This window comes from Mirounga angustirostris, unplaced genomic scaffold (genome assembly GCF_029215605.1).
Source record: "Mirounga angustirostris isolate CCGP_5_RB_7025 unplaced genomic scaffold, mMirAng1.0.hap1 SCAF_5, whole genome shotgun sequence".
In the NCBI taxonomy this organism is placed as follows: Eukaryota; Metazoa; Chordata; class Mammalia; order Carnivora; family Phocidae; genus Mirounga; species Mirounga angustirostris.
Genome location: NW_026991713.1, coordinates 64,800,714 through 64,824,723, shown reverse-complemented (window position 1 = coordinate 64,824,723; position 24,010 = coordinate 64,800,714). Strand labels below are relative to the sequence as shown.

General features: G+C 47.9%; 1 protein-coding gene across 3 annotated transcripts in view; it reads left to right on the top strand.

The window, feature by feature from the left end:
• PFKM (phosphofructokinase, muscle) overlaps positions 1–24,010 on the top strand; it is a 43,863-nt gene that overhangs the window by 15,617 nt on the left and 4,236 nt on the right. The window contains exons 1-17 of one of the 3 annotated variants that reach the window (XM_045873533.3): positions 2,378–2,755; positions 6,084–6,176; positions 12,698–12,771; positions 13,598–13,675; positions 15,050–15,239; positions 15,466–15,631; positions 18,126–18,170; positions 18,610–18,718; positions 18,831–18,926; positions 19,156–19,248; positions 19,852–19,977; positions 21,136–21,200; positions 21,686–21,755; positions 22,503–22,652; positions 23,084–23,154; positions 23,514–23,601; positions 23,681–23,833. In XM_045873533.3, the coding sequence (XP_045729489.1) occupies positions 6,092–6,176; positions 12,698–12,771; positions 13,598–13,675; positions 15,050–15,239; positions 15,466–15,631; positions 18,126–18,170; positions 18,610–18,718; positions 18,831–18,926; positions 19,156–19,248; positions 19,852–19,977; positions 21,136–21,200; positions 21,686–21,755; positions 22,503–22,652; positions 23,084–23,154; positions 23,514–23,601; positions 23,681–23,833 (1,659 nt within the window). In that variant the 5' untranslated portion in view covers positions 2,378–2,755; positions 6,084–6,091. Of the gene's footprint in view, positions 1–2,377; positions 2,756–3,085; positions 3,108–6,083; positions 6,177–12,697; positions 12,772–13,597; positions 13,676–15,049; positions 15,240–15,465; positions 15,632–18,125; positions 18,171–18,609; positions 18,719–18,830; positions 18,927–19,155; positions 19,249–19,851; positions 19,978–21,135; positions 21,201–21,685; positions 21,756–22,502; positions 22,653–23,083; positions 23,155–23,513; positions 23,602–23,680; positions 23,834–24,010 lie in introns of those variants that run through there. The other 2 variants (XM_054507079.2, XM_045873532.2) reach the window with 2 other exon arrangements.

Genomic DNA, 24,010 nt, shown 5'->3' with positions numbered 1-24,010 from the left:
TTGATAGACATTTGGCCTCTTTCCACTTTTTGCCTATTATGAATAAAGCTGCTGTGACCATTGGTGTACGTGTGTGTGTATACATATGTTTTCATTTTCCTTGGCTGTATATGTAGGAGTGGAATTGCTATGTCATATGGTAACTCTGTTTAACATGAGGGACTGCCAGACTGTTTTCCGTAGTGACTAGATAACTTTACATTTATACCAGCAATACACAGGGTTCCAGTTTCTCCGGGTCCTCTCCAATACTTGTTTTTTCCATTTTTGTTTTTGTTTGTTTGTTTTGTGATGGTCATCCTAATAGGTGTGAAGTGGAATCTCATTGTGGTTTTGATTTGCATTTCCGTACTGATTAGTGATGCTGAACATCTCTTCATGTGCATATTGGTTGTTTGTATATTTTATTTAGAAAAAAGGTCTATTTAAACACTTGCCCATTTTTTTTGTTTTTTAATATTACAATTTTATTAGATATTTCATTGAACAGAGTATGTTTTTTAAAATTAGTAGACTTTGTTGGTTAGAGAAGTTTTAGGCTTACAGAAAATTGAGCAGACTGTCTGCACAGTTTCCTCTCCTGTGGTCAGTTTCCATTTATTACTATTTGCATCAGTGGGGTACATTTGTTACAATTGATGAGCCAATATTGATACGTTATTATTAGCTAAAGTCCATAGTTTACATTAGGGTTCACTCTTTGTGTTGTAAGTTCTATGAATTTTGACAAATACACAATGTCATATATCCAGCATTATAGCATCATGGAGAGTAGTTTTTTTTATTTATTTATTTTTAAAGATTTTATTTATTTATTTGAGACAGAGAGAATGAGAGAGAGAGAGCACATGAGAGGGGGAAGGGTCAGAGGCAGAAGCAGGCTCCCTGCTGAGCAGGGAGCCCGATGCGGGACTCGATCCAGGGACTCCAGGATCATGACCTGAGCCAAAAGCAGTCGCTTAACCAACTGAGCCACCCAGGCGCCCTCATGGAGAGTAGTTTCACTGCCCTAAAAATCCCTTGTGTTCCACCTATTTATCATTCCCTCTCTACTCCAAGCCCTTGACAACCATTGATCTTTTTACTATCTCTAGTTTTATCTTTTCCAGAATGTCATTTAGTTGGAATCATACAGTATGTAGCCTTTTCAGACTGGCTTCTTTGACTAAGCAAAATATATTTAAGTTTCCTCTATGTCTTTTCTTGGCTTGATAGGTCCTTTCATTTTATTGCTAAATAATATTCCATTGAATTGATATACCACAATTTATCCGTTCACCTTTTGAGGGATATTTTGGTTGCTTCCAGTTTTTGGCAATTATGAATAAGCTGTTATGAACATTTGTGTGCAGGTTTTTGTGTGCATCTAGTTTTTGGCTCATTTGGGTAAATACTTAGAGGAGTGTGGTTGCTGGGTCATATAATAAGACTATATTTAGCTTTGTAAGAAACTGTCTCTTAAAGTGACTGTACTATTTTGCATTCCCAATGAAAGATGAGGGTTCCTGTTGCTCTACGTTCTTGTCAGCATTTGGTACTGTCAGGTTTTTTGTTTGTTTGTTTGTTTTTTGGATGCTAGCCATTCTAATAATATGTAGTGGTATCTCACTGCTTTAATTTACAGTTCCCAAATGACGTCTGATGCTCAGCATCATTTTATATGATTATTTGCCATCTGTATAGTTTCATTGGTGAGGTATCTGTTCAGACTTTTTGCCCATTTTTAAATTGGGTTATTATCCTTTTATTATTAAATGGCAAGGATTATTTATATATTCTGGATACCAGTCCCTTATCACATATATGATTTGCAAATATTCTCTCCTGGTCTACAGGTTGTCTTTTGTTGGTGACATTTGCATCACAAAAGTTACTTTTGTGTATTCGAATGGCTTCATCTGTATTCTTATTGTTTGCAGCCAGAATAGGCAGAGGCAGAAACAAAAGTAAGAGGAAGGGCAGTAGAAAGAGCCAGGAGAGGAGAGGTGCCTCTGGAGAGACATTGCCACAAAGCCCTGGGTGGAGAGAGGAAGGAATGAAGAGGATCAAGGAAAAGAGGCACCTTTAGCCCTGGGAGTACTTGGCCCAGGTTCCCGCGGTGCATGCTGTTTGCTTTGTAGCCCTGTATTTTCTCTGAGAAAGGTACATACATGTAAAAGGAGTTTTGAGGTCCCTCTAAAGAAAATACCAGTGTTCAACGTTCCCCCAGGGCAGGGACTCTATTTCCTTTATCTTTTCATCCCTCAGCACCTAATACAAAACCTGGCACCAAAACTTTCCATAAATGTTTGTTTAAAGAGTGAAAGCGGTGGGAGACAATGCATCAGGCCAGAGGGGGAGGTTTATTAGTTGTGGAGGGTGTTTGAATGCAAGGATCCTCAGTCAGTCCCAGCTAGGAAAAAGTTGTCTCGGCGGACAACCTGGGAGGCAACTAAATAATTTCTGATTTCCACTGTGTGTAGGAGCTGATTGCTCCCAAGACAGAGATGGGGACCCGAGAACCTTCTGGGGAGTGAAGAGAACAAGCGGATACCATATCTGAGCTGTCCTTGGGCGAAGGAGCGAGAGGAGGAGAAAGAGGGGAGGGAGGAGGCGGAGCCTCCGGGCCAGCACCAGCCAGTGGAGGTTGGGAAGCATCTCTTTCCCCTCCCTCGTTGCCTCCACCTGGCTCCTCCCCGCGTTCGCCAAGCTCCCCTCCCCCTTCCCAAGGACAGTCTGCGAGGAAGCCGTGGCAGAGGAGCGCTAAGACTAAAAGGCAAGAGGGGCCCTTGGATAAAGGCCCAGGGGGAAAGCCGAGAGCGAGGTGGGGATGACCGTGCTGGGAGGAGGCGGTGGGGAGAACTGGAAGGAGCGGACGGGAAAAGCAGAGGTGGTATGGCACAAGAAGCTGGAGGGAAGAGGGGGGATGGGTAGGGCCGTCGTGAAGAATCCTAGACCTTTGGCTCATCTCCCTCTGCTTGCACGCACAGCCCCCATCCCTGACAATCAGGGATGGGTGAGTGGTGCTCGGACCTCGTTGCCCTTGGCTGCCCGACTCCTATCCTGGCACTCACCCAATTCAAATCCGTGCACCTATGATGTTGCCTCCATGTAATTCTCCCTCCCGCGTGCGTATCTACACACATGTGATTTTATATTTAGATTTTATGTCTGTATGTCTATGTGTGTGTCACTGTGAATCTATAAGGATGTTTATAGATGAATCTGCGTGCATTTTTGTATCCTGTGCCTCTATAACTGGTTTAGAGATGCAGGAGAAGAATCTGAGCTGTTTTTTGCAGGTCAGCACTCCTAACCTTCCCCCTTGTTATGGTGAATTTTCTCCCTCACTGAAGCCCCCAGGGGTGAAAGATCCTTGTGTGGGTTTGTAAGTGATGAGTTCCCAGACTGAATGAGAGGAAAAAATCAAGGGAAATGGGATCAGCATACTCACGTTTTGTTCTTCCGTTCCCAGATTTTCGCCTTCCTATTTGCACCAGTTAGTCTGTCTTTCTTTTTTTTTTTGAGAACAGTAGAAATTTGGACCTGAGCATGCTAGTTAGTAGGAGAGTGTCTGTCAATGTGTGTTTATTGTATTCCTTTTGCTGTTTGTCATTATATGCTTTCTTAAGTCCTATTTGTATCTCTATGTGTTAGAATATGGAGCTATGTTTGTATCCAAGCATATTAAATAAAAGTTTTCATATGTCTGTGTGCATTTCATATTGTTTGTTAGTTCCCTAATGCTTTCAACAAGGATTTATTGAACTGTTATGTGCATAGACTTCACCAGGCTTTGGTAAGCTGTGGAGAGTTTTTTAAAAAATGAACATGATCTCTCCCTGGAGGATTGTTCAGTCTAGTTAGGGAAGATGGCTTACAGCAATAATCTATCCTGGGGTCTGCAAATGCTTTCTGTAAAAGGTCAGATAGTAAATATTTCAGTCTTTGCTGGCTATCTGGTTTCTGTCACCATAATCTAAGCAGCCATAGGATGATGTGTGAAAGAATGAGAGTGGTATGGATGCTGAAATTTGAATTTCACGTAATTTTCACATGTCGTGAAATTGTTTTTTCAACATTTAAAAATGTAAAAACCTTTCTTAGTTTGCCACCCTACAAAACCATAAAAAGGGCTGGATTTGGTCTGTGTGCTATATCTATCGTTTGCTGACCCCTGATCTAGCCTGACCTTCTTTTCAATATATAAGAAGCAATTTTAAATACTACATAGGGGCACCTGGGTGGCTCAGCTGGTTAAGCAGCTGACTCTCGATTTTGGCTCAGGTCATGATCTCAGGGTCCTGGGATTGAGCCCCGAGATGGGCTCTGCACTCAGCAGGGAGTCGGCTTCAGGATTCTCTCTCTCCTTCTGTCCCTCCCCATTGTGCTCTCTTTCTCTTTCAAATAAATAATAAGTTAAAATAAATACCACATAAAGTGGTGATTAAATGCTAAATGAATGATCCAGTACCAGACAATATGTGATGAGAGGAGGTCCAAAAAGAAACTCTCCTTGACCTGTGGTCGTCAGTGAAGGCTTAATAGACTTAATGTTAATAGGGTTGCGACTAGGACTGGTCTTAAATGACGGAGTGGGCTATCGATCTGTGGAAGGGCCAGGGTGGCCTTCTGGATGCGGGATGCAGTGTGCCCAAGTACACACATGGGGAGGAGCAAAGTAATGTTCAGGTGATGATGGAGTAGAAAACTCACGGGAGCAACAGTTGAAGCGCTAGGCAAGGGCTAGATCATGGAAGCTTTGACTGCCAACCCAAGAAGTCAGTCAGCACGGATTATGTGTAGTATGTCTGAGAACCTGTGTCCCCTAATAATACTATGTGTGTTTGTGTATGTATGTCTTCATGAGTGTCCCATTGCATGTATTTTATTGCCACATATACAGATTTGTGTGTTTATGTGACCTATGTCTTTGTCACCAGCTTCCCCAATTTCCCCAGATTGACAGCAGAAACAGGAGCTGTGCTTAAAGGTCATCAGCCCCTGTTCAAGTGAATGCATCCTCTCTCCACTGAGGCCCCAGGGTCCGGGGACCTTCCTGTGGGGCTTGTTTTGTGTCTCTGATAGAGTGGAGAGGGAAACAAACAGAGGGGGAGCAGCTATTGTAGGCAATTCGGGTAGAGAGAGGTTGTGAGGATCCCAAGAAGAGAAGGGTAAGGGACAATAGAAGGAAGAATAGGATTTGGTAACCATTTTGACTCTGAGAGTAAGGAGGAGATAAATTTAAAAATTTAGGTTTTCGCCTGGGTAACTGGGAGAGTGATGATTCCATTGACATTTTAAGGATATAAAAGTGTGTCTTGTGTGTTCCTGTGAGAGAGATAGATAAGCCTTGCAGACAAAAATAGGAACGTGGTCACATGTCATGTGTCCATGTCTATGTATATGTGGCCATGATTCTGTTGCTCTTCCCACCTGATAGCATGGCGTGTGAGGCACAGGGCCTGAAGATGAGTCAAGAGATGCTCAGGAGGCAGGAGCCTGAGAGGATGGGAGAAGCCGTAGAATGTCTTTTAACCGTTCCTGAGCCTGAACCATTGATTTGCACAAGCTCAGATGTGCATGTAAAACCTCAAACTCCAGTTCCAGCTTAGCCCAATTCCATACAACTGAACCCTAATCTTCCCCGTAACCCAGCCTACCCTCGCTTTTCTGCTTCCACTTTGCTGGTGTCCGGTCAGTGCCCCAGACCTCATCCGACTCCTACCATCTGCAGCAACCCTTCCCTTCATAAAAGGGAGGAATCCTTGAGGCTAACTTAACTTTCCTCCCTCCTTTCTCATTTCTGGTCAGTCAGCTGCCCTTCCCCTTGACCTTAGCTTGTTCTCCAAATAGGCTCCAATTGAGGTGGGAGGGATTAGCCAAGACCTTTGCGGTGTTGGGTTTGATTACTGTGACATTTCAGCTTGTCATTCTGCAGGGTTGTGGCCCTCTTCTGGAAGAAGTCCAAAGCACCGAGGCTGTAAAGCCCAGACTTAGTATACTCAGAGAGCCTGACTGAGGTGGCTCTCACCAGTCTAACAGCCATTTCCCGAGCACCTCGATCTACCTGTGTCTTAACGGGTCGTTCCCTTGAATTCTAGAGTGGATCATGACCCATGAAGAGCACCATGCAGCCAAAACCCTGGGGATCGGCAAAGCCATCGCCGTGTTAACCTCCGGTGGAGATGCCCAAGGTAAGGAGGAAGGCCCTGCTTGGGGAGGGACAAAAAACATGGCTGGTGCGCCCCCTTGAGTTTCTTGACTCCCCTCACCTGTAGAACAAGACTATCCTCCTTAATGTCTTCCTGCTGTAGATTCACGTTGGAATCCTGGGCCTTCCCCCAAATCTCTGTCAGGTCCAAGTCCCCAAGTGCTTCTGGATATTGTTTGCTCTGATTTACTCAAATCTTCATAAAACTTCTTTCCAGGTTTTTCTGAAGATTTGGGACCATTTGGTCCTTTGGTACCTAAAAGACAGGTGTTTCCTCAAGCTACATTAGAAAGAGACTAAAGAGATGCAGTTGTTGAGAAAGCAGTGGGTGGATTCACTTCCAGCACATTGGAAGCAGTGGGGAAAGGGAGGGACCAGAATTGGGATTTGGTGGGCTGTAGCCAGAGCCTCAGGTTTTGCCTCTGATGTCTGTAGAGTTCCTGCACTGACCCGGGTCCGGCACCTCACTCTGACAGGCATTTCCTTTTACTAGGCACAGTTCTGCTTCGTTCTCTCTCTTCTCCGGCCTCTTCCTTCTCTTGCAGTCCTCCAGCCCTCCAACAAACAGGAACAGTTAATCGGTACAGACCCATAGGGCGGGGTCGGCAGGGTGTGGGCCGAGAGCAAGGGCAGAGGGAACCCCTTTCTGGGTTGAGTCCCAGAAACCTGGAAGTCAGGAAAATCAGGTGTGTGGAAATATGAAGTGGGAGATAGGGAACGTGTGATTTTTTTTTTTTTCTCCTTTGATGGTCTTGTATATTCTAGTTTATAATACCTTGAAGAGAGGCAGAGGGACACCAGGACATGGACACTGTGCTGGGAAAAAGAGAGAAGGAAAGACATGTCAGCCAGTGTCCCCTTCGCTCTACTCTGCTCTCCCTAGGCTTCCTAGACTTCGTGTTAAGCACCCACTTTGTTTAGAGCCCTGTCCTGTATGTTGTGAAGAAGTTGATTTCCTTGGGGAATATGTAGTTTTAGGAGGAGAGATAACATACATTCCTAGAGTTCTTATGTAAGGCTCATAAATAACAATAATCAAGTGTCCTTAGCCCAGTAGAACCCACATATATAATGAAATGCTAGGACTTGGTAGGATTAACCAGGGAAGGGTTCCCAGACAAGGTAGATTTCAAGAAACCGAACTCTTCATTGAATGGATTCTTGCTTCAACAGTGCCTGGTATGTAGTAAGTGCTAAATAAACGTATTCCTAATTAAATGCAAAGGGAATTATTGAGCATCTGTGTAGCGAGCAGGATGGTGGGCACTAAGGATACATCGATGAAAAGGTCACATGTCGTCTTTGCTCTTATGATCCTTCTCATTAGTAAATCTAGACTAATGTTTATTGAGTTACACCTGTGGTATATACCATGAACACGAGAATGCTAGGACAAGGATGCTTAGGGAGGAGGGCAGAGAAGTCTGAGTTCAGGAGTGGCCAGATTAGGAATGCGCAGCTTCTCTTGCTTCTCTGTTCTCTCCTTGAAAGAATCCCTTACTACGTAAACTCTGAGTGTTGACCCTAAAACCTTGGTAGGGTGGCTTGTGAAATTGGATTAAGTGAAGCAAGAGCCTGCTAAAAATCCAAGGGAGGTATATGAAGTTAGGAAATTATGAAAAAGAAGGGCTCTCTGGAGAGGCAAAGAGGTAAAAAAAGAGATAGAGAGAGAGACCTAGGATTTAACTTGGGTCTGAGAGCAGCAGAGCCCTTCCAGCTTCTGATCCTGAGCAGAGAAACCCTCTTTTTTTTTTTAAGATTTTATTTATTTATTTGACAGAGAGAGACACAGTGAGAGAAGGAACACAAGCAGGGGGAGTGGAAGAGGGAGAAGCAGGCTTCCCGCAGAGCAGGGATCCCAATGTGGGGCTCGATCCCAGGACCCCGAGGTCATGACCTGAGCCGAAGGCAGACGCTTAACGACTAAGCCACCCAGGCGCCCCGAGAAACCCTCATTTTAGAGGGACTGTCACCTGCTTTAAGGGAAGATCATCCTTCATGGAGGCAGGGGCTAGCATAAGCTGATTTCTGGAGGGCCAGCTAGACCGAGGCCTGTGGGATCCTGTGACAGGCAGTGTCCCGAGGGAAATATCCCACTGCAAGGGCACGTAACATTACAGGTGCATGGGAGTAGTTGGTACAGGATGAAAGTAAGAGAGGCAGAGAAGCAGAGCAGAAAACTCAAAGTAGAGCCGAGAGGTCCCAGCTGAGGGAGCAGCTCAAATACAACAGTGGCCCGCCCAGAGATAGGTTTAATGATCTTTAGTTTTCCCAGGGAGAGGAGGACACAGAAATGATTTTTCCCCAGAGGCTGTGGGCCATGTGGGAGAGTGAGGTCGGGCTGTGTAAAATCCAGAGAGGCCACAGTTCTGTCATCCCCTGAGTTCAGCAAAGCTCATAACTTCTTAAAATAGAAAGAGGCCAGAAAGCAGACAGCCTGAGCTCAGAAGCTGGGCTGAGTAGATACGAATCCTAATTCCCACTTCAGCCCAGGAATGGCCCCAGCTCTGCTCAGTCATACCATATTTGGCCTTATGACATTGGCTTGTTTGCTGGAAAGGATCTCAGCCGTCTGCTCTAGCCCTCTGTGTTCAGATGGGCGGTCCACTCCAAATGCCTGTTTATCCTGTTTGTAAAGGTTTTAAAGGTTTACACGAACAGGGATTCGATGACCTCTCTGGATTGCTGTTCTAGGACTCATAATTTTAATTACATATTCAGAAGTGTAATTCAGATCTAACATTTATTTCTTATGTTGGAATTAAAGGATATTTTTTTCCTATTCAAAGTTCAGTTAAGGTAGAAAGAAACTTTTTAACATCTGCTTTCAAAAAGGTAGTGACCAACTCATTTATTAGTCTTTTTTGTCTCATGTCTAAGAGACCCATCACCCATAGTTCTCCCCAAAGCCTCTTCCCTGCAGGCTGTAATTAGAAACTCCAAAGTACGTGCCTCTGATGTTCTCCAGAGCCCCTCTCCTGGCTGTACCCAGAATACCCCCTGGGTAGTGCCTGTAATCTTATCCTTCGTCTTGCTTCTAATAGGTCAGACAGCTGCAAACACAGGGTTATTTAGGGCAACATGGAACAGCCAAGGAGATCCTGGCCAGGACTGGTCTGGGGCCAGAATAGGCCAGTAATGTTAAGTAGGAGAGCCCAAAGAATTACTGGGACTCCCTAATAAAAGTTACGTATACATCCCAGTCTGTGATTTCTAGGGAACTGGGGGTTTGAGACGCAGGTATAGGGGACGATGAAGGGAGCCCTGAAACTTGGTTCCTAGGGAAACAGCTGTCCAACTTAGAGGCAGGAAGGATGGCCTCTGGAGGTTGATAGGATTGAGGTAAGAAGGTAAAGGGAGGAGAGAAGAGAAAGAATCTTCTTTTCTTGTGGGATTTTTTTTTCTGCCCCATGGATTTGGATATTTCCTACCCACCATCTATTGTTTACTATACACTTAAAACCTTTTAAGTCATTTGTTTTTCTTAAGTCTTTTCTCCCCTACACTTACTCAGTTTGGGAGTGGGAAACAGCATTCCAACCTATAAATTTCAGAAGAATGTTTTTTCGTTATTTCTTAAGATTACAAATTCATACTCCAGAACTCCAGGTATCCCATAGAGAATCCCACAGGCCTTTTCAAAGTCTAGAAAATAAATAAACAGTAGTTTCATTTCTGTTCTGATCTTACTGACTTTATACCTCTTTCCTAAATCACTGATGACTTTGCGTTGACTCTTTGTTCTTTTCATACACAAAGGCTTTTCCTAAAGCTTCTGAGAAGCCCCTTCCCATCGCAGATTTTTCTGTTTTGATCCCTTCAGTAGTCTAGACTTCTGGACTTCATGTGGCTTTGCCTCAGTGGTGGTGGAAGTGAGCTTTGACATTAGCTCACCAGGGACCCTTGTAGGCAAGCCCAGCCTTTCAGTTCTTATCGGAGATCAATTATCGGAAGCATTCAGCACTGTTTCCGCTTCTTGAAACTGCCCCCTTTGCCTTCCAAGACATCACTAGGACCTGGTTTTCCTTCTGTCTTTCTTGCTGCTCCTCCTTAGTCTCCCTCCTGGATCCTGTTTTCCCCTACCCGTTCCTTCAGTATTAGTTTTCCTCTGCATTCCATTCCTTGCCTTTCCCATTCAGATTCTGCGTATTCTCTTGAGACAGCCTCTTCCAAGCCCACATGGATGTCCCGCAAGAACTTCAAGCTCAACGTCTCCCAATAGGAATGTGTCATCGGCACCCCCACCTGCCTGACTCAAAACCCGCCTCCTCCGCTCAGTTAATCGCACCACTGTTGTACCCTGCACCTGAGTCATTCCTGGGGCTTTTCCATCGTCCTCTCCAACACGTTGAAATCTAACCACATAGCTGTGCTTCTGCTTCCTAGGTGTCTCCTTGTCCAGTGTCTCTGTTTTGTCCCAAATGCCACTCTCCCAGTCCAGGCCCTCATCATTTTTGCCTAGGCTGCCAGATAGCCATCTTATCCCAGCTTCCTCTGTGTTGCTGCCATGGTGATCTTTCTGATCTGCACAGAGCATCGTGTCTCTCCACTCTCAAAATTCTTCGAAGATTCTCCATCATTTGCAACTTTTTTTCCTAGGTCACAGACCCCTTTAAGTATCAAATGAAAGCTGTGGACCTTCTCCCAAAGGAAATTCCCATGCCCAGAAAACTCTTCATGCAGTTTCATGGGGTTCATGGATTTCCTGAAACCACCACCCATGGATCCCAGTCAAACCTTGGCCTACAGAATAAGAGCCACGGTTCCTCACATGGCATGTGGCTGCCTGCCTACCTGTGTGGCTTCATCTTTCACTGCTTCTGTCTTCCTGTCTTACAGTTTATTCTTCATAGTACTGGATTTTTTAAAGATTTTATTTATTTGAGAGAGAGAGTGAGCAAGAGAGCACGAGCCAGGGGAGGGGCAGAGGGAGAGAGAGAAGCAGGCTCCCCATGGAGCAGGGAGCCCGATATGGGACTTGATCCCAGTACCCCAGGATCATGACTTGAGCCGAAGGCAGACGCTTAACCGACTGAGCCACCCAGGTGCCCATCTAAGGTTGTTTCTTGACTCTTGCCTTCATTTGTGCTCCTCTCCTGCCTAGAACACTCTCACCTAAAGTGTCCACCTTACAAAAAAGATTTATAAGGATATTGTCCTTTAGGTTTCAGGTCAAATGCTATCATTTCTGTATAACCTGTCCTGACTTCCTCCTGGAAGCTGAGATGCTCCTTCTCCTTGTTCCCACTGTGCTCTGTATGTACCTCCTTCATATGGATCCATGTTGTAACCATATTATATTCTTCGCAAGTCTTGAGAACCATTACCAAGTCCTTTATCTTCATATCCCTAGACTATATCATTCACTGCTGTTTCCCCAGTGCCTATATAGTGCCTGGAGCATGGTAGGTATTCAGTAAATATTTGCTTAATGAGTGAATGGACCTTTGATTTGACTTGGCGTGCATAGCCGTCTATTACCAACCCCACTCCCACCTCCCCCCAAAAAACAGACATTCTGGTCTTTTTGATTCTGTTCCATTCCAGGTAGTAGTTCATGATGGATTTTAGTCTGCTGCTGCAGATTTTTCTAATTACTGGTTTCTCTAGTGCTCACTGATATATGATATTTCTCTAGGCAGGATTGAGGACCATAGGAATACATTTTAGATTGAAACAAACAAAAAAAATGGACTGGCATATCTGAGGGAAGATAGTTAAAATGGTTCACAAGAAATTGATCTATCTTGGCTCTGAGTGTCCTTGAGCATCACTGTGAGCCCCTCCTCCCATTACAAGGCAGGAGGGGGTTACCGGGATCAAGACCCAGGAATGTCTTCCATCTCTCACCAGGGAAGCTCTGCTTACTTTGCAGTTATCAGTAACATTGGTTCTAATATGGGGGCCTTTATAGCTTCCACCATGTGTTGTGTGTTGTTCAGGGTGGTTCCTCCACAGTACTCGTGGGAGAGATGGTTCTCGTCACTGAGTAGCTACAGGAAAGGAATGATACTTCAGTGGGAGAAAGGGGAAAGGCTCTCCTCTCTGTTTTAGTCCTAATTAGTTTTAGTCCTAATTATTTCTCCCAGTGGGGAGACTGGCTCTGTGACCGTGACCTCTTTGAACCTCAGTTTCCAAATCTGTAAAATGGAGGCAGCTTCAGGCTTGTGGCTAGGATTAAATGAGATGAGGTTAGACAAGCATTTAGCAGTGTCTAACACTACAGTAAGCATTCAAGATTATGATTCCCCAGATTGCCCTGGCAAGGAAAGGTCTTAGGAAAGATGGGATTTTGGGAGGGAAGGGAGAGGAATCGGGGGTATCTGGAGCTACATAAACACTGAACGTGGTAATTCAGTGTTAGTGGGAGGCCAGAAGACTTGGAGGAGAGGAGTATTCCAGATTCAGAGAAAAGCCTAAGAAAAGGACTGAGTCGTGTCTTGTCGTCCAGGCTGCTTTTCTGAGGACTAACCTCTCCCTGTCATCTTTCCTCCCTCCTTGCAGGTATGAATGCTGCTGTCAGGGCTGTGGTTCGAGTTGGTATCTTTACTGGTGCCCGTGTCTTCTTTGTCCATGAGGTTGGTTCTCTACTTCATTCTCTGTCGTTCTTTCTCTGTTTTCTGCTCCTCCCTCCCCACTTCTTCTTTCCTCACCTCCCAGTTACATGCTTTGTCTGGGCTCCCAGTCTCCATGAGTGTCCCCGCCACTTCTGTCTCCGATAATGATGGCGGGATCTAGGGGTCTGCAGACTCGGTCCTCATGGTGCCCAATTTAAAGGAAGAAGTAACTTTCTCTTCCCCTTACCTCCACCAAGACAAAGAGAAAAGCTGAAATGAGAATTTTGCAGAAAATGTAGTATATCCAGAGATAGAGCCTTTGGAGGGAAGAGTCTCATCAGATTTCTGTAGTTTCCTGAACCTCCTGAGGCTCTAACTCCTCTTCCCTTCTCTCCCTTCCCTCTCATTCTTTGTCCACTCTTCTCTCTGTAAGGTTTATCTGCCTTCTCCCCAGTTCTATCTTTTCAAGTCCCACTTCTCTCCCGCCTTCCCTCCAACACCTTTCTCTTTTCCCTCTACTGTTATCAAAGCCATCTGTTATCTAGTTCCCTGGGAAGCAGATTGGAGGACTTGGGATGAGCCAGAAGGAAGAGGAATTAGGATGAAATATCAGGAAGGACATCCTGCCCTTTTGAGATTGTGAGAAACTAGAAGAGGGTATTGAAAAGTTGACATCTTCTTCCTTGGACTGTGTTAATTATGACTGTGTCATGGGCATCCAGGAATCAGTAATGGGAGAAGGTGACTTGATTCTCAGAGAACTTCTTCCCAGGGATCCTGTCTTAATCGTGGGGGTTTAGGGAGAACTGGCCAAGCAGAGGCTGAATGGGTGTAATGTGCCCCGCAGGGTTACCAAGGCCTGGTGGATGGCGGAGATCAAATCAGGGAGGCCACCTGGGAGAGCGTTTCGATGATGCTGCAGCTGGTATGTTCCCGAGGACTCCTGTCCCATGTTTGTCCTGTCCTTTTTGCACCCCACTGTGGTTTGACCTCACGGTTGTCCAAGTCCCCCCCATGTGGCTGGATGTGAAGGGTTCTATGACAAGAGAGATGCCACGATTGCCCTTTACTCTTTGAGTTCGAAAACATCACCCTGTTTTCCTAGGGTGGCTTGGGGATGGGAACGCGGTCACAGGACAGTTTGCTCTTTATAGAAAGGTCGCAGGCAAGACTTGAGGAGCCGGTGCATTGGCAGGACCTGCTCTGGGGTCACGGGGAAGGTCTGGCCATGAAAATGACCTTACCAGAGGACTGGAGCCAGGGCCAGGAAGTAGAGCCGAAATCCGCCAGTCCTCATGTGATGGTGATCAGGTCACCTGAAACCAGAGTGTTTAAGGGAGGAAGGAACCAATACAGTGTTTCCGAGTTTCCAAAAACACCCTAAAATTATGCTGACTGTATCCACAACCCTTTGTACTATACTTTCTCTAAGTCAAATACCTATTTTCTGATTTACTGAAAAATCTACAAATTACATTTGTATTCCCATTCTTTACCTCGAGCTTCTAAAAATCCATGGGCAGAAATTTAGTGTGCAGCTTCATGCAGGTTCTTTATAGGCGATGGTGCCTGCTGTTCAGTGGTCTGAGAATGAGCCAGAATTCTCCCTCAATACTCCCAAAGGCATGGATGCCAGGAGTTTATATGATTTGTGAAAGCCCTAAGTATACTTACTCTCTCGGGGTATCTATGAGCCCCTGGGGATACTCAGAGCTATTTTCCCTTGTGAATATGTGGGTGGGTATTGTGTCTCCTTCTACTAGCACCCTAGCCTGAGGAGCAAAGAGGAAATCGGCAGTGCCTGGTTACAGTTAGAAATCAGTGAGTTCAAGAGGGAAAAAGTACTACCAAGCACACTGGGATGAACTCCTAGGAATAGTTTGGACGCAGTCTGATAAAGTCAGGTCGCTAGGGAGAATTTCCAGGACCAAAGCCAGTGCTATTTCCTACACGTCTAAGAACGTGTGAAAGAGATGAGTCCGAAAGCCAGCAGCATGGGTGTATTCCTTTGCTCTCCTTGAGGATAATCACTTTGATGACAAAGCCTTCAATGGAATGGGTTGATCTTAGACTTCCAAGAGGTGTAGCAGAATATAAGGAATGACCCTGTGATAGCTCAGCCAGCATCATTTCTCTCTGCTTTAGAAAGGACAAATGACTCTTAAGGATGTCGGGGCACTTCCTGGAAAGGCACGTGGTTATGACAGCCCATCAGTGCTGGAATGGGGGGAATCTTAGCATGTTGTGCCCAAATTTGGCTGTGTCCTCTGGGGAGCTGACTTGTACCTCTTCCCCACAGGGAGGCACAGTCATTGGAAGTGCCCGGTGCAAGGACTTCCGGGACCGAGAGGGGCGACTGCGCGCTGCCCACAACCTGGTGAAGCATGGGATTACCAATCTGTGTGTCATTGGGGGTGATGGCAGCCTCACTGGGGCTGACACCTTCCGTTCCGAGTGGAGTGACTTACTGAATGACCTCCAGAAAGCGGGTGAGACGTTGTTGTCACGAGTATGGTTTGTGCGCGTGCACACACAGCCCTCTCCTCCCGTCGGAGGGAATCGTTACCCAGACACGAACGGGCAGCCTCTGCCCTCCTTGTTCTGCCATCGCTTTATGGTTCCCCTTGGCTGCAGGCCCCTCTCTCCCCAGTTACCTGCTCTTGCGGCGTGCCGGGCACCTCACCCGGTGGCTCCTGGTTTGCTTCTCTTCGTCAGGTAAGATCACAGCGGAGGAGGCTACCAAGTCCAGCTACCTGAACATCGTGGGCTTGGTGGGCTCCATTGACAATGACTTCTGTGGCACCGATATGACCATCGGCACCGATTCTGCCCTGCACCGGATCATAGAGATCGTGGACGCCATCACCACTACTGCTCAGAGGTAAGGGGCCGGCGTAGGAGGGGGGCTGCCGGGAGTGGCTAGAGGGCTGGCGTCTAGAGAAGAGGGACACGTGGGAGCTGTAGACTCGAACGACCAGTTTGCTGGGGACCGGAACACTGTTGTTGTTTTTTTTTTATTTTATTATGTTAGGTTAATCACCATACATTACATCATTAGTTTTTGATGTAGTGTTCCATGATTCATTGTTTGTGCATAACACCCAGTGCTCCATGCAGTACCTGCCCTCTTTAATACCCATCACCAGGGCAACCCATCCCCCCACTCCCCTCCCCTCCAGAGCCCTCAGTTTGTTTCTCAGAGTCCATAGTCTCTCATGGTTCATCTCCCCCTCCTATTTCCCCCCGTTCATTCTTCCCCTCCTGCTATCTTTTTTTTTTTTTTAACATATAATGTATTATTTGTTTCAGAGGTACAGGTCTGTGATTCATCAGTCTTACACAATTCACAGTCCTCACCATAGCACATACCCTCCCCAATGTCTATCACCCAGCCACCCCATCCCTCCCACCCCCCACCACTCCAGCAACCCTCAGTTTGTTTCCTGAGATTAAGAATTCCTTGTATCAGTGAGGTCATATGATACATGTCTTTCTCTGATTGACTTATTTCACTCAGCATAATACCCTCTAGTTGCATCCATGTCATTGCAAATGGCAAGATTTCATTTTTTGTTTTTTTTTTTTAAGATTTTATTTATTTATTTGATAGAGAGAGACAGCGAGAGAGGGAACACAAGCAGGGGGAGTGGGAGAGGGAGAAGCAGGCTTCCCGCCATGCAGGGAGCCCGACATGGGGCTTGATCCCAGGACCCTGGGGCCATGACCCGTGCTGAAGGCAGCCGCTTAACCGACTGAGCCACTCAGGTGCCCCCCCCCCCTTTTTTAAAGAAGATTTCTTTTTTTTTTGATGGCTGCATAATATTCCATTCCATAATATTCCATAATATTCCATACAATGGAATATATATATATATAATGGAATATATATATATATATATATATATATACATACACACCACATCTTCTTTATCCATTCATCTGTTGATGGACATCTTGGCTCAGACCCCATCAAAAAGGAGAATTATAGACCAATATCCCTGATGAACATGGATGCAAAAATTCTCACCAAAATACTAGCCAATAGGATGCAATAGTACATTAAAAGGATTATTCACCACAACCAAGTGGGATTTATTCCTGGGCTGCAAGGTTGGTTCAACATCCGCAAATCAATCAATGTGATACATTAATAAAAGAAGGAACAAGAACCATATGATCCTCTCAATAGGTGCAGAAAAAGCATTTGACAAAGTACAGCATCCTTTCTTGATTAAAACTCTTCAGAGTGTAGGGGTAGAGGGAACATTCCTCAATATCATAAAAGCCATCTATGAAAAACCCACAGCAAATATCATTCTCAATGGGGAAAAACTGAGAGCTTTCCCCCTAAGGTCAGGAACACAGCAGGGATGTCCACTATCACCAGTGCTATTCAAGATAGTACTAGAAGTCCTAGCCACAGCAATCAGACAACAAAAAGAAAGAAAAGGCATCCGAATCGGCAAAGAAGATGTCAAACTCTCACTCTTTGCAGATGACATGATACTTTATGTGGAAAACCCAAAAGACTCCACCCCAAAACTGCTAGAATTCATACAGGAATTCAGTCCAGTGGCAGGATATAAAATCAATGCACAGAAGTCAGTGGCATTCCTATACACCAACAACAAGACAGAAGAAAGAGAAATTAAGGAGTCAATCCCATTTACAGTTGCACCCAAAACCATAAGATACCTAGGAATAAACCTAACCAAAGAGGCAAAGAATCTGTACTCAGAAAACTATAAAATACTCATGAAAGAAACTGAGGAAGACATGGAACACTGTTTTTAACGAAGAGTTATCCCTAGAGCCCTGAAATTGCACTGCTGTCTAGATGCTGTAGGTTTGCCTCTGTCATTGTCTCGCCCACTGTCCACGCTGTAGCTCTGAGGGCTTGAGTACCCCTGGGGTCTCCCAAGTGATTAGTGTCCAACCTGAGACAAATCCAGGGAGCCCCATACCTCAGCTCCCCTTTCAGCCGAGTCAGCGCGATCATGGAGGCCGCCGCCGCCCCTGCTCAGTGTGTGAGAATGGGAGGACAGCAGGTGGCAGTTGGTCAGGGTAATCCTGGGGGATTCCAGGCCAGTCGAGTCCTTACTTCTTCACTTCCCTTCCCTCTCTCTCCTTCCCTTCCTGGGCCCCCTCGCTCCCTGGAACAGAGCCGCAGGACTGACACATTTTACTGCTGTGTTTTAGCCGCCCTGTGGCTGACCTGTTTCCCTGGGGTCTTCCTGGTCTCGCAGGAAGCCTGCTGGAAGGCCTAACAGCATAAATGCATCTCCCAGGGAGGTTTCATGGCCTGGATGTGGGTGGCGGCTTGATCCTGGCCAGAGGGACACTAGGACTGTAAGCCCTCTGTCTCTCTCTCGCAGCCACCAGAGGACGTTTGTGTTAGAAGTGATGGGCCGGCACTGTGGGTAAGATCCCCAGCTTGACTCATTGATTCTCTGGTGCCAGCAGTAGCCTTCTCTTCCCCGGAGAGTCCAAAGAGGTCCCCCAGGGGTAGCAGATCTGGAGGTGTACGTGCTCCTCTGGCTGTGGCCCCTTCCCCTGCTTCCAGCGCCCCTCCCCCCCCACCTACCGACACGTGCAGGTGTGTCACACTCCAGTGGGAAGGGACACACAGTGCTCTGAGATTAGAAGCCACGGTGGTAGGGGAGCGTGACTAGAAGGTGCTCTTCAGGGACAGGATCCCACTGAGAAGCTGTCTCAGCAGTGCTCTTACCCTCCCCTAAGAAGGAAACCACCGATCCTCAGACCTCCCACCGACTATGGGGACAGGCAGTCCCGCTGGGTACGGGTGAGGCTGTTGGTGGAGTGTGGCTCCTAGCGCGGTGCTTCTGCCTCTCATCTCAGATACCTGGCCCTTGTCACTTCCCTCTCCTGTGGGGCTGACTGGGTTTTTATTCCTGAATGTCCACCAGATGATGACTGGGAGGAACATCTTTGTCGCCGGCTCAGCGAGGTACTGGCACTTTATTTTGCCCTTAAAAAAACCCTCGCCTGTTCCACTGATGCTGCCCTTCCCGTCCACCAGTTTCCCTCCACTGACCGCTCTTCTCTTTGCTCTCGACCAGACAAGGACCCGTGGTTCTCGTCTCAACATCATCATTGTGGCCGAGGGTGCGATCGACAGGAATGGGAAACCAATCACCTCCGAGGACATCAAGAACGTTAGTAGGAATGAAGCCAGAGAGGCCTTGGACACCATCCCCCTTCCCTAGTCATTTCTGAGTCTCCCCTTAGCCCTTCTGCACATCTCTCCCCAAGTTTCCTGCCCCCAGGTGTCCAAGGCATCGTGACAAGATAAGAGGCTAAGCCATCGGGGTTTATCTCAGTCTCTGCTTGTTTTCAGTCTTTGACTCTGTATCCCTCTCTCTGTCCCTCTTTTGGTCTCTTCAGCTGGTGGTAAAGCGTCTGGGATATGACACTCGGGTCACTGTCTTGGGGCATGTGCAGCGGGGTGGGACACCGTCAGCCTTTGACCGAATCCTGGTGAGTCGTGGGGTCCCGGGGCCCTAGCGTCTTAGAACCCATAGTCCACAGAGCTGCGCTTCACCATGACAGGGGCGCACCCCACTGACCATGTCGCCCGCCTCCAGCCTCTGGACGGCACTGGCCCTTGACCCATTCCCGTACACTTACCAGTTCTCTTCTGTTGCAAAAACTGATGGGGAACTCTATGCTCCCCAAATGGTGAGCTCTCAGATCTCCACTTTGAGCATTAATAACATTATTAAGATCTAACTTCAGACACTCAGATTGAACCCTCTTATCCTACTTACATTGGAAGACAGAGGCCATACTCTTCCTTATTTTATCAATAAGAAGGGAATATTATTAAGCCTCCGTAACGTCCTTGATTACTACAGTGGACATATTTCTCTGGAACCAAATAGAATGGCCAGAGGATGAGGAATCATCAAGCTTAGATGAAATCTGAGTAGGGAGGTAAAGTCCAGTAAGTTCTTGGCTATAGTCCTCAAATATGTGGCTCAACCCTGTGATCTGGAGGGGCCTCGAGTGCCCTAGCTCTCCAGGCTGAGTCCAGATGGGGAGGCCTGAACCAGACTGTCTTTGCTCCCTGGGCTTCTGCAGGGCAGCAGGATGGGTGTGGAAGCTGTGATGGCGCTTTTGGAGGGGACCCCGGACACCCCAGCCTGTGTGGTGAGCCTCTCTGGGAACCAGGCTGTGCGCCTGCCCCTCATGGAGTGTGTCCAGGTGGTAAGTACTGAGCTCTGCTCCGCTTCCTAACAGTCCCAAGCCTGTCTTGGAGCTGGAGCTTAGAGGGAAAGAGACCCACTTCCAGGGCCACTGGAATAGGAGCAGATGGGAAGGCAGCATGGTATAGTGAGTCAGCTGGGGAAGGAGCATAGTAGGGTTTGCATGGGAGCTGTCTCCTCTCTGAGCCTCAGCGTCCCCATCTGTAAGTGTTCCCAAGGAACGTGAGAGATGCTACATCCTACCGAGTGATGAGACCCAGTATCGCACAACATCCAACCTCAACTGATTTCACCATGTCTTTGTTGGAAGAGAAATGCAGTATCTCTCTGAACATTATTAAAAGCAGGGATATTATTAAGGTCTGGCTGGCTAGGTTATATGTTTCTGTGGTTTCTACCTTGAATGTGTTTCTCTGAACCAACATGAGGTTTCTAACGCTCACCCTGAGGGCTGTTAGAAGGAGTGGCGGGAAGCTTTGTAAAGGGCCTGATGCAGGACCTGGAAAATGTTGAGTGCTCAGGGGAAGGTAGCTCTTACATGAAGGAATCACTCCTCTGCTACCACGGAGCAGACATTGCGGCTGGGAGCTAAGGGGTCTGGCCAATTCTTGGGGCTGGGCCGCATGCATGGGCCTGCTTCTCTCTCAGACTCGGGGAGTCCCAGCAACCCACAGCACAGACAAGCTCCAGCCTTGCTTGGAACTGTGTCTCCAAAAGCCCAAAAGCGAAAGTACTGGCTCACGGAGAAGAAATCAGTAGCTGGGAAACACCCGGCAAGGATTAGCCTTTCTTCCTGACCGGGCTGTCTGGGGGATCCTCTTCATTTCCTCAGTTTAGAGGCTACCTTGAGGTTGCGGCCGTGGGTATGGGATGGAGGCGGATGCTCTTCTGTCTGTGAGCACTCCTCCACTCTGCCCGTGTTCTAGTAAGTAGAGCATTGAATCAGCTCCTTCCTTTTGCTGCTCATTACTCCCCAAATTAAGGAAACACAAAGATACTTCTTTCTGTGAAAGTTTGGGGAGCTTAGAACAGGCGCGGCTCCTGGTGGGCAGGATCCAGTCGTAAGCGCAGAGACAGGCGGAATCTTCCCATGGGGTAGAAATCCAGCTGCGTAGAGCCCTGCCCCGTCGTCCTGACTCTCGCTGTGCTCCTCCCTCAGACCAAGGATGTGACCACGGCCATGAACGACAGGAAATTCGACGAAGCCATGAAGCTGCGAGGCCGGTGAGGGAATGATCAGAAGCTCACTAGCTACAGAAATCAGATACCGGAATGAAGCAAAGGAAAAAAGAAAAAAGGACATAGCTTCAGACCCAAAATAGGAGTTTCTGCCTCTTCCTCTTTTTATTGTCTGTGACAGTGTCTTCCCCAGGAGAATGGGCTGTGAGATGACCAGGAGGAACAGTACATCGCAGGGACGCTGTCCCTGGGACTGGCCTTCCATCACCTGGTGTTTCTGTGTGTGGATTCCAGCTAGGGCTTCCATTTCTCTAGGCCAAGGGCAGCGTCTCCTGCTGAGCGCACGGCCTGGGAGAAGAGCACTCAGGGAGGGTTGGACTGATCGGCGGCCCCCTGTCAGCCCCTGCTATGTCCCAGTTACCCTTCGAGGTTTGCCCTGTGGAACTTCACACCGCGAGCAAAACTCCAGGCCCCCTTGGCTGCTGGCGTGGGGAGTGGTCTGGAGACACCCTGCTCTCTGCTTTTTACAGGAGCTTCATGAACAACTGGGAGGTATACAAGCTTCTGGCTCATGTCAGACCCCCAGTCTCGAAGGCACCGGTGAGTTCCCTGCCCTTGACCCTCTCCTCTCAGTCTCCCCGTATGAAGCGCTGCCTCCGCTCCACACAACTTACAGCCTGGCCACCTTCCTTGCCCCCCTGTCATCTTCGCTACCGAGTCCCTGGCCCTACCAAGAACTCTCTCAGCCACCCCAGATACCAGCCCCTTGTTCTTAGTGTGCCCTGGGTGTCTCGAACCCAAGACCCACATCCAGTGTAGGACTGACCAGGTAGGTTTATGTATCATTTCCCCTGGGTGAATCCGGGAATAACCACGTCTGAGTGTACTTAAGGCACTCCCTCCGTCTCAGTGGTGAGTCTCAGTATTCAGGGTATATCAGCATTACGTGGGCTGCTTACTAAACATGCAGATTGCTGGATCCTTCCCACAGAGAGGATTTAGATCCGGGCAGGGGCCAGGAATATGCAGGTTTAATGGCATAAAGATCAGGTGGTCCAAGGATCATGCTTTGGAAATGCTGCTCTGGAAGGTCTCATTCGTTACGTAATGAATGACGTCTGGGAGCAGGGACAGCGGCCTTGCTTATTGATCTGTGGTGGAGTTTTGCTTCCATAGTAGAAGGAGCAGGCTGCGCCGGCATTCCTCTGTCGTCCAGAGGCCCATGTCCTGCTCCTAGGACCACCAGGGACCTGGAGTTGGGCTTCCCTGACTGACCTATCCCCTTCCCTCTGCGGGGGTTTCGGTGCCCATGTCTGCCCCGCTCCCTGTCCGCTTCCTTCCCCCCAGGGTAGCACGCACACCGTGGCCGTGATGAATGTGGGGGCCCCGGCTGCAGGCATGAATGCTGCTGTGCGCTCCACCGTGAGAATTGGCCTCATTCAAGGCAACCGGGTGCTGGTTGTACACGACGGCTTTGAGGGCCTGGCCAAGGGTCAGGTACGGGGACTAAAAGGACGGAGGGCACATAATCTGGGGCCAAGGAGCAGGCATGGGGAGGCTAAGTGTAGCAGGGGTGACCTGTCCGTTCTCTTTCTTTCTGTTGTCCTCCACCCTGCTTTCCTCCCAGGGTGTGAGCAGAAGTAAATACTTAGTTTTAGGGCAGTATGAACAGGCAGGAGCCACTGAGACGAACCCTTTGTAGGCGACAGACCTTATTTAATTCTCTCTCTCCCAAAGCTCACTGCGGCGCCTGGCATAAGTGGGCGCTTAATATTTGTGAATGAGCAATAAGGGTGGAGGAAGTTCTTTGAGATGGGGAAAAGCCGATGCCTGGCATTCCTCCGCCAACCAGGGGGTGTTGGGGTGGGCTCAGAACTCAGGAAATGGTGTCAGTCCACAGTGCACACGCATGTGACCTTTTCCTGCAGATCGAGGAAGCTGGCTGGAGCTATGTGGGGGGCTGGACTGGACAAGGCGGTTCCAAACTTGGGACGAAAAGGTAAGGGGCATCATAGGAGCACCTCCTCCTCGTCACCCCTAAAGATGTCCCTTGAGTATGGGCGTCAGTTCATTCGGTCAGCATCTACACTGCTGTGGTCTGGAACTTTGGTCCCCAAGCTCACAGTTGCCTCAGTGGGGGCAGGCATGCCCATCCAGACATCTTTTAGCAGCTCTGGCAATTTAAAGCCCCAGGGTGGACTTGGACAGTGGTGAGAGGTGGCCTAGGGAAGGGGCCACAAGCCAAAAAATTATACATAAGCACCTTCTAATTCTGGCTTTTCTCTCCCTCAATTTTGCTGTCCCTTCTCCAAATTCCATTGCCCCATCGCCCACCCCTGCCCCACCGCGTTCAACTAGGACTCTCCCCAAGAAGAGCTTTGAGCAGATCAGTGCCAACATCACTAAGTTTAACATTCAGGGCCTTGTCATCATCGGGGGCTTTGAGGTGAGTGCCCTCCCCTCCCCTCCCCTCCAGCCCCCACCTTTCCCTCTCCCCTCATTGCTGCCTTCGCGGCTCCTCTCAGGCTTACACTGGGGGCCTGGAACTGATGGAGGGCAGGAAGCAGTTTGATGAGCTGTGCATCCCGTTTGTGGTCATCCCCGCTACCGTCTCCAACAACGTCCCCGGCTCGGACTTCAGTGTGGGGGCTGACACAGCCCTCAACACCATCTGCACGGTGAGAGCGCCACCCCCCCCCCCCCCCCCCAGGCCTCTGCTGGGACTATAGTCCCTGGACTGCATGTGCTCCTAGAAAGTGAGCTACTTTCTTGGTACCAACCAAGCGAAGTGCCTGAGAAGTGCTTATTGAAGTGCAGGCGTGGGCCTTATTGGTCCCCACGTGTGGGCCTCATTC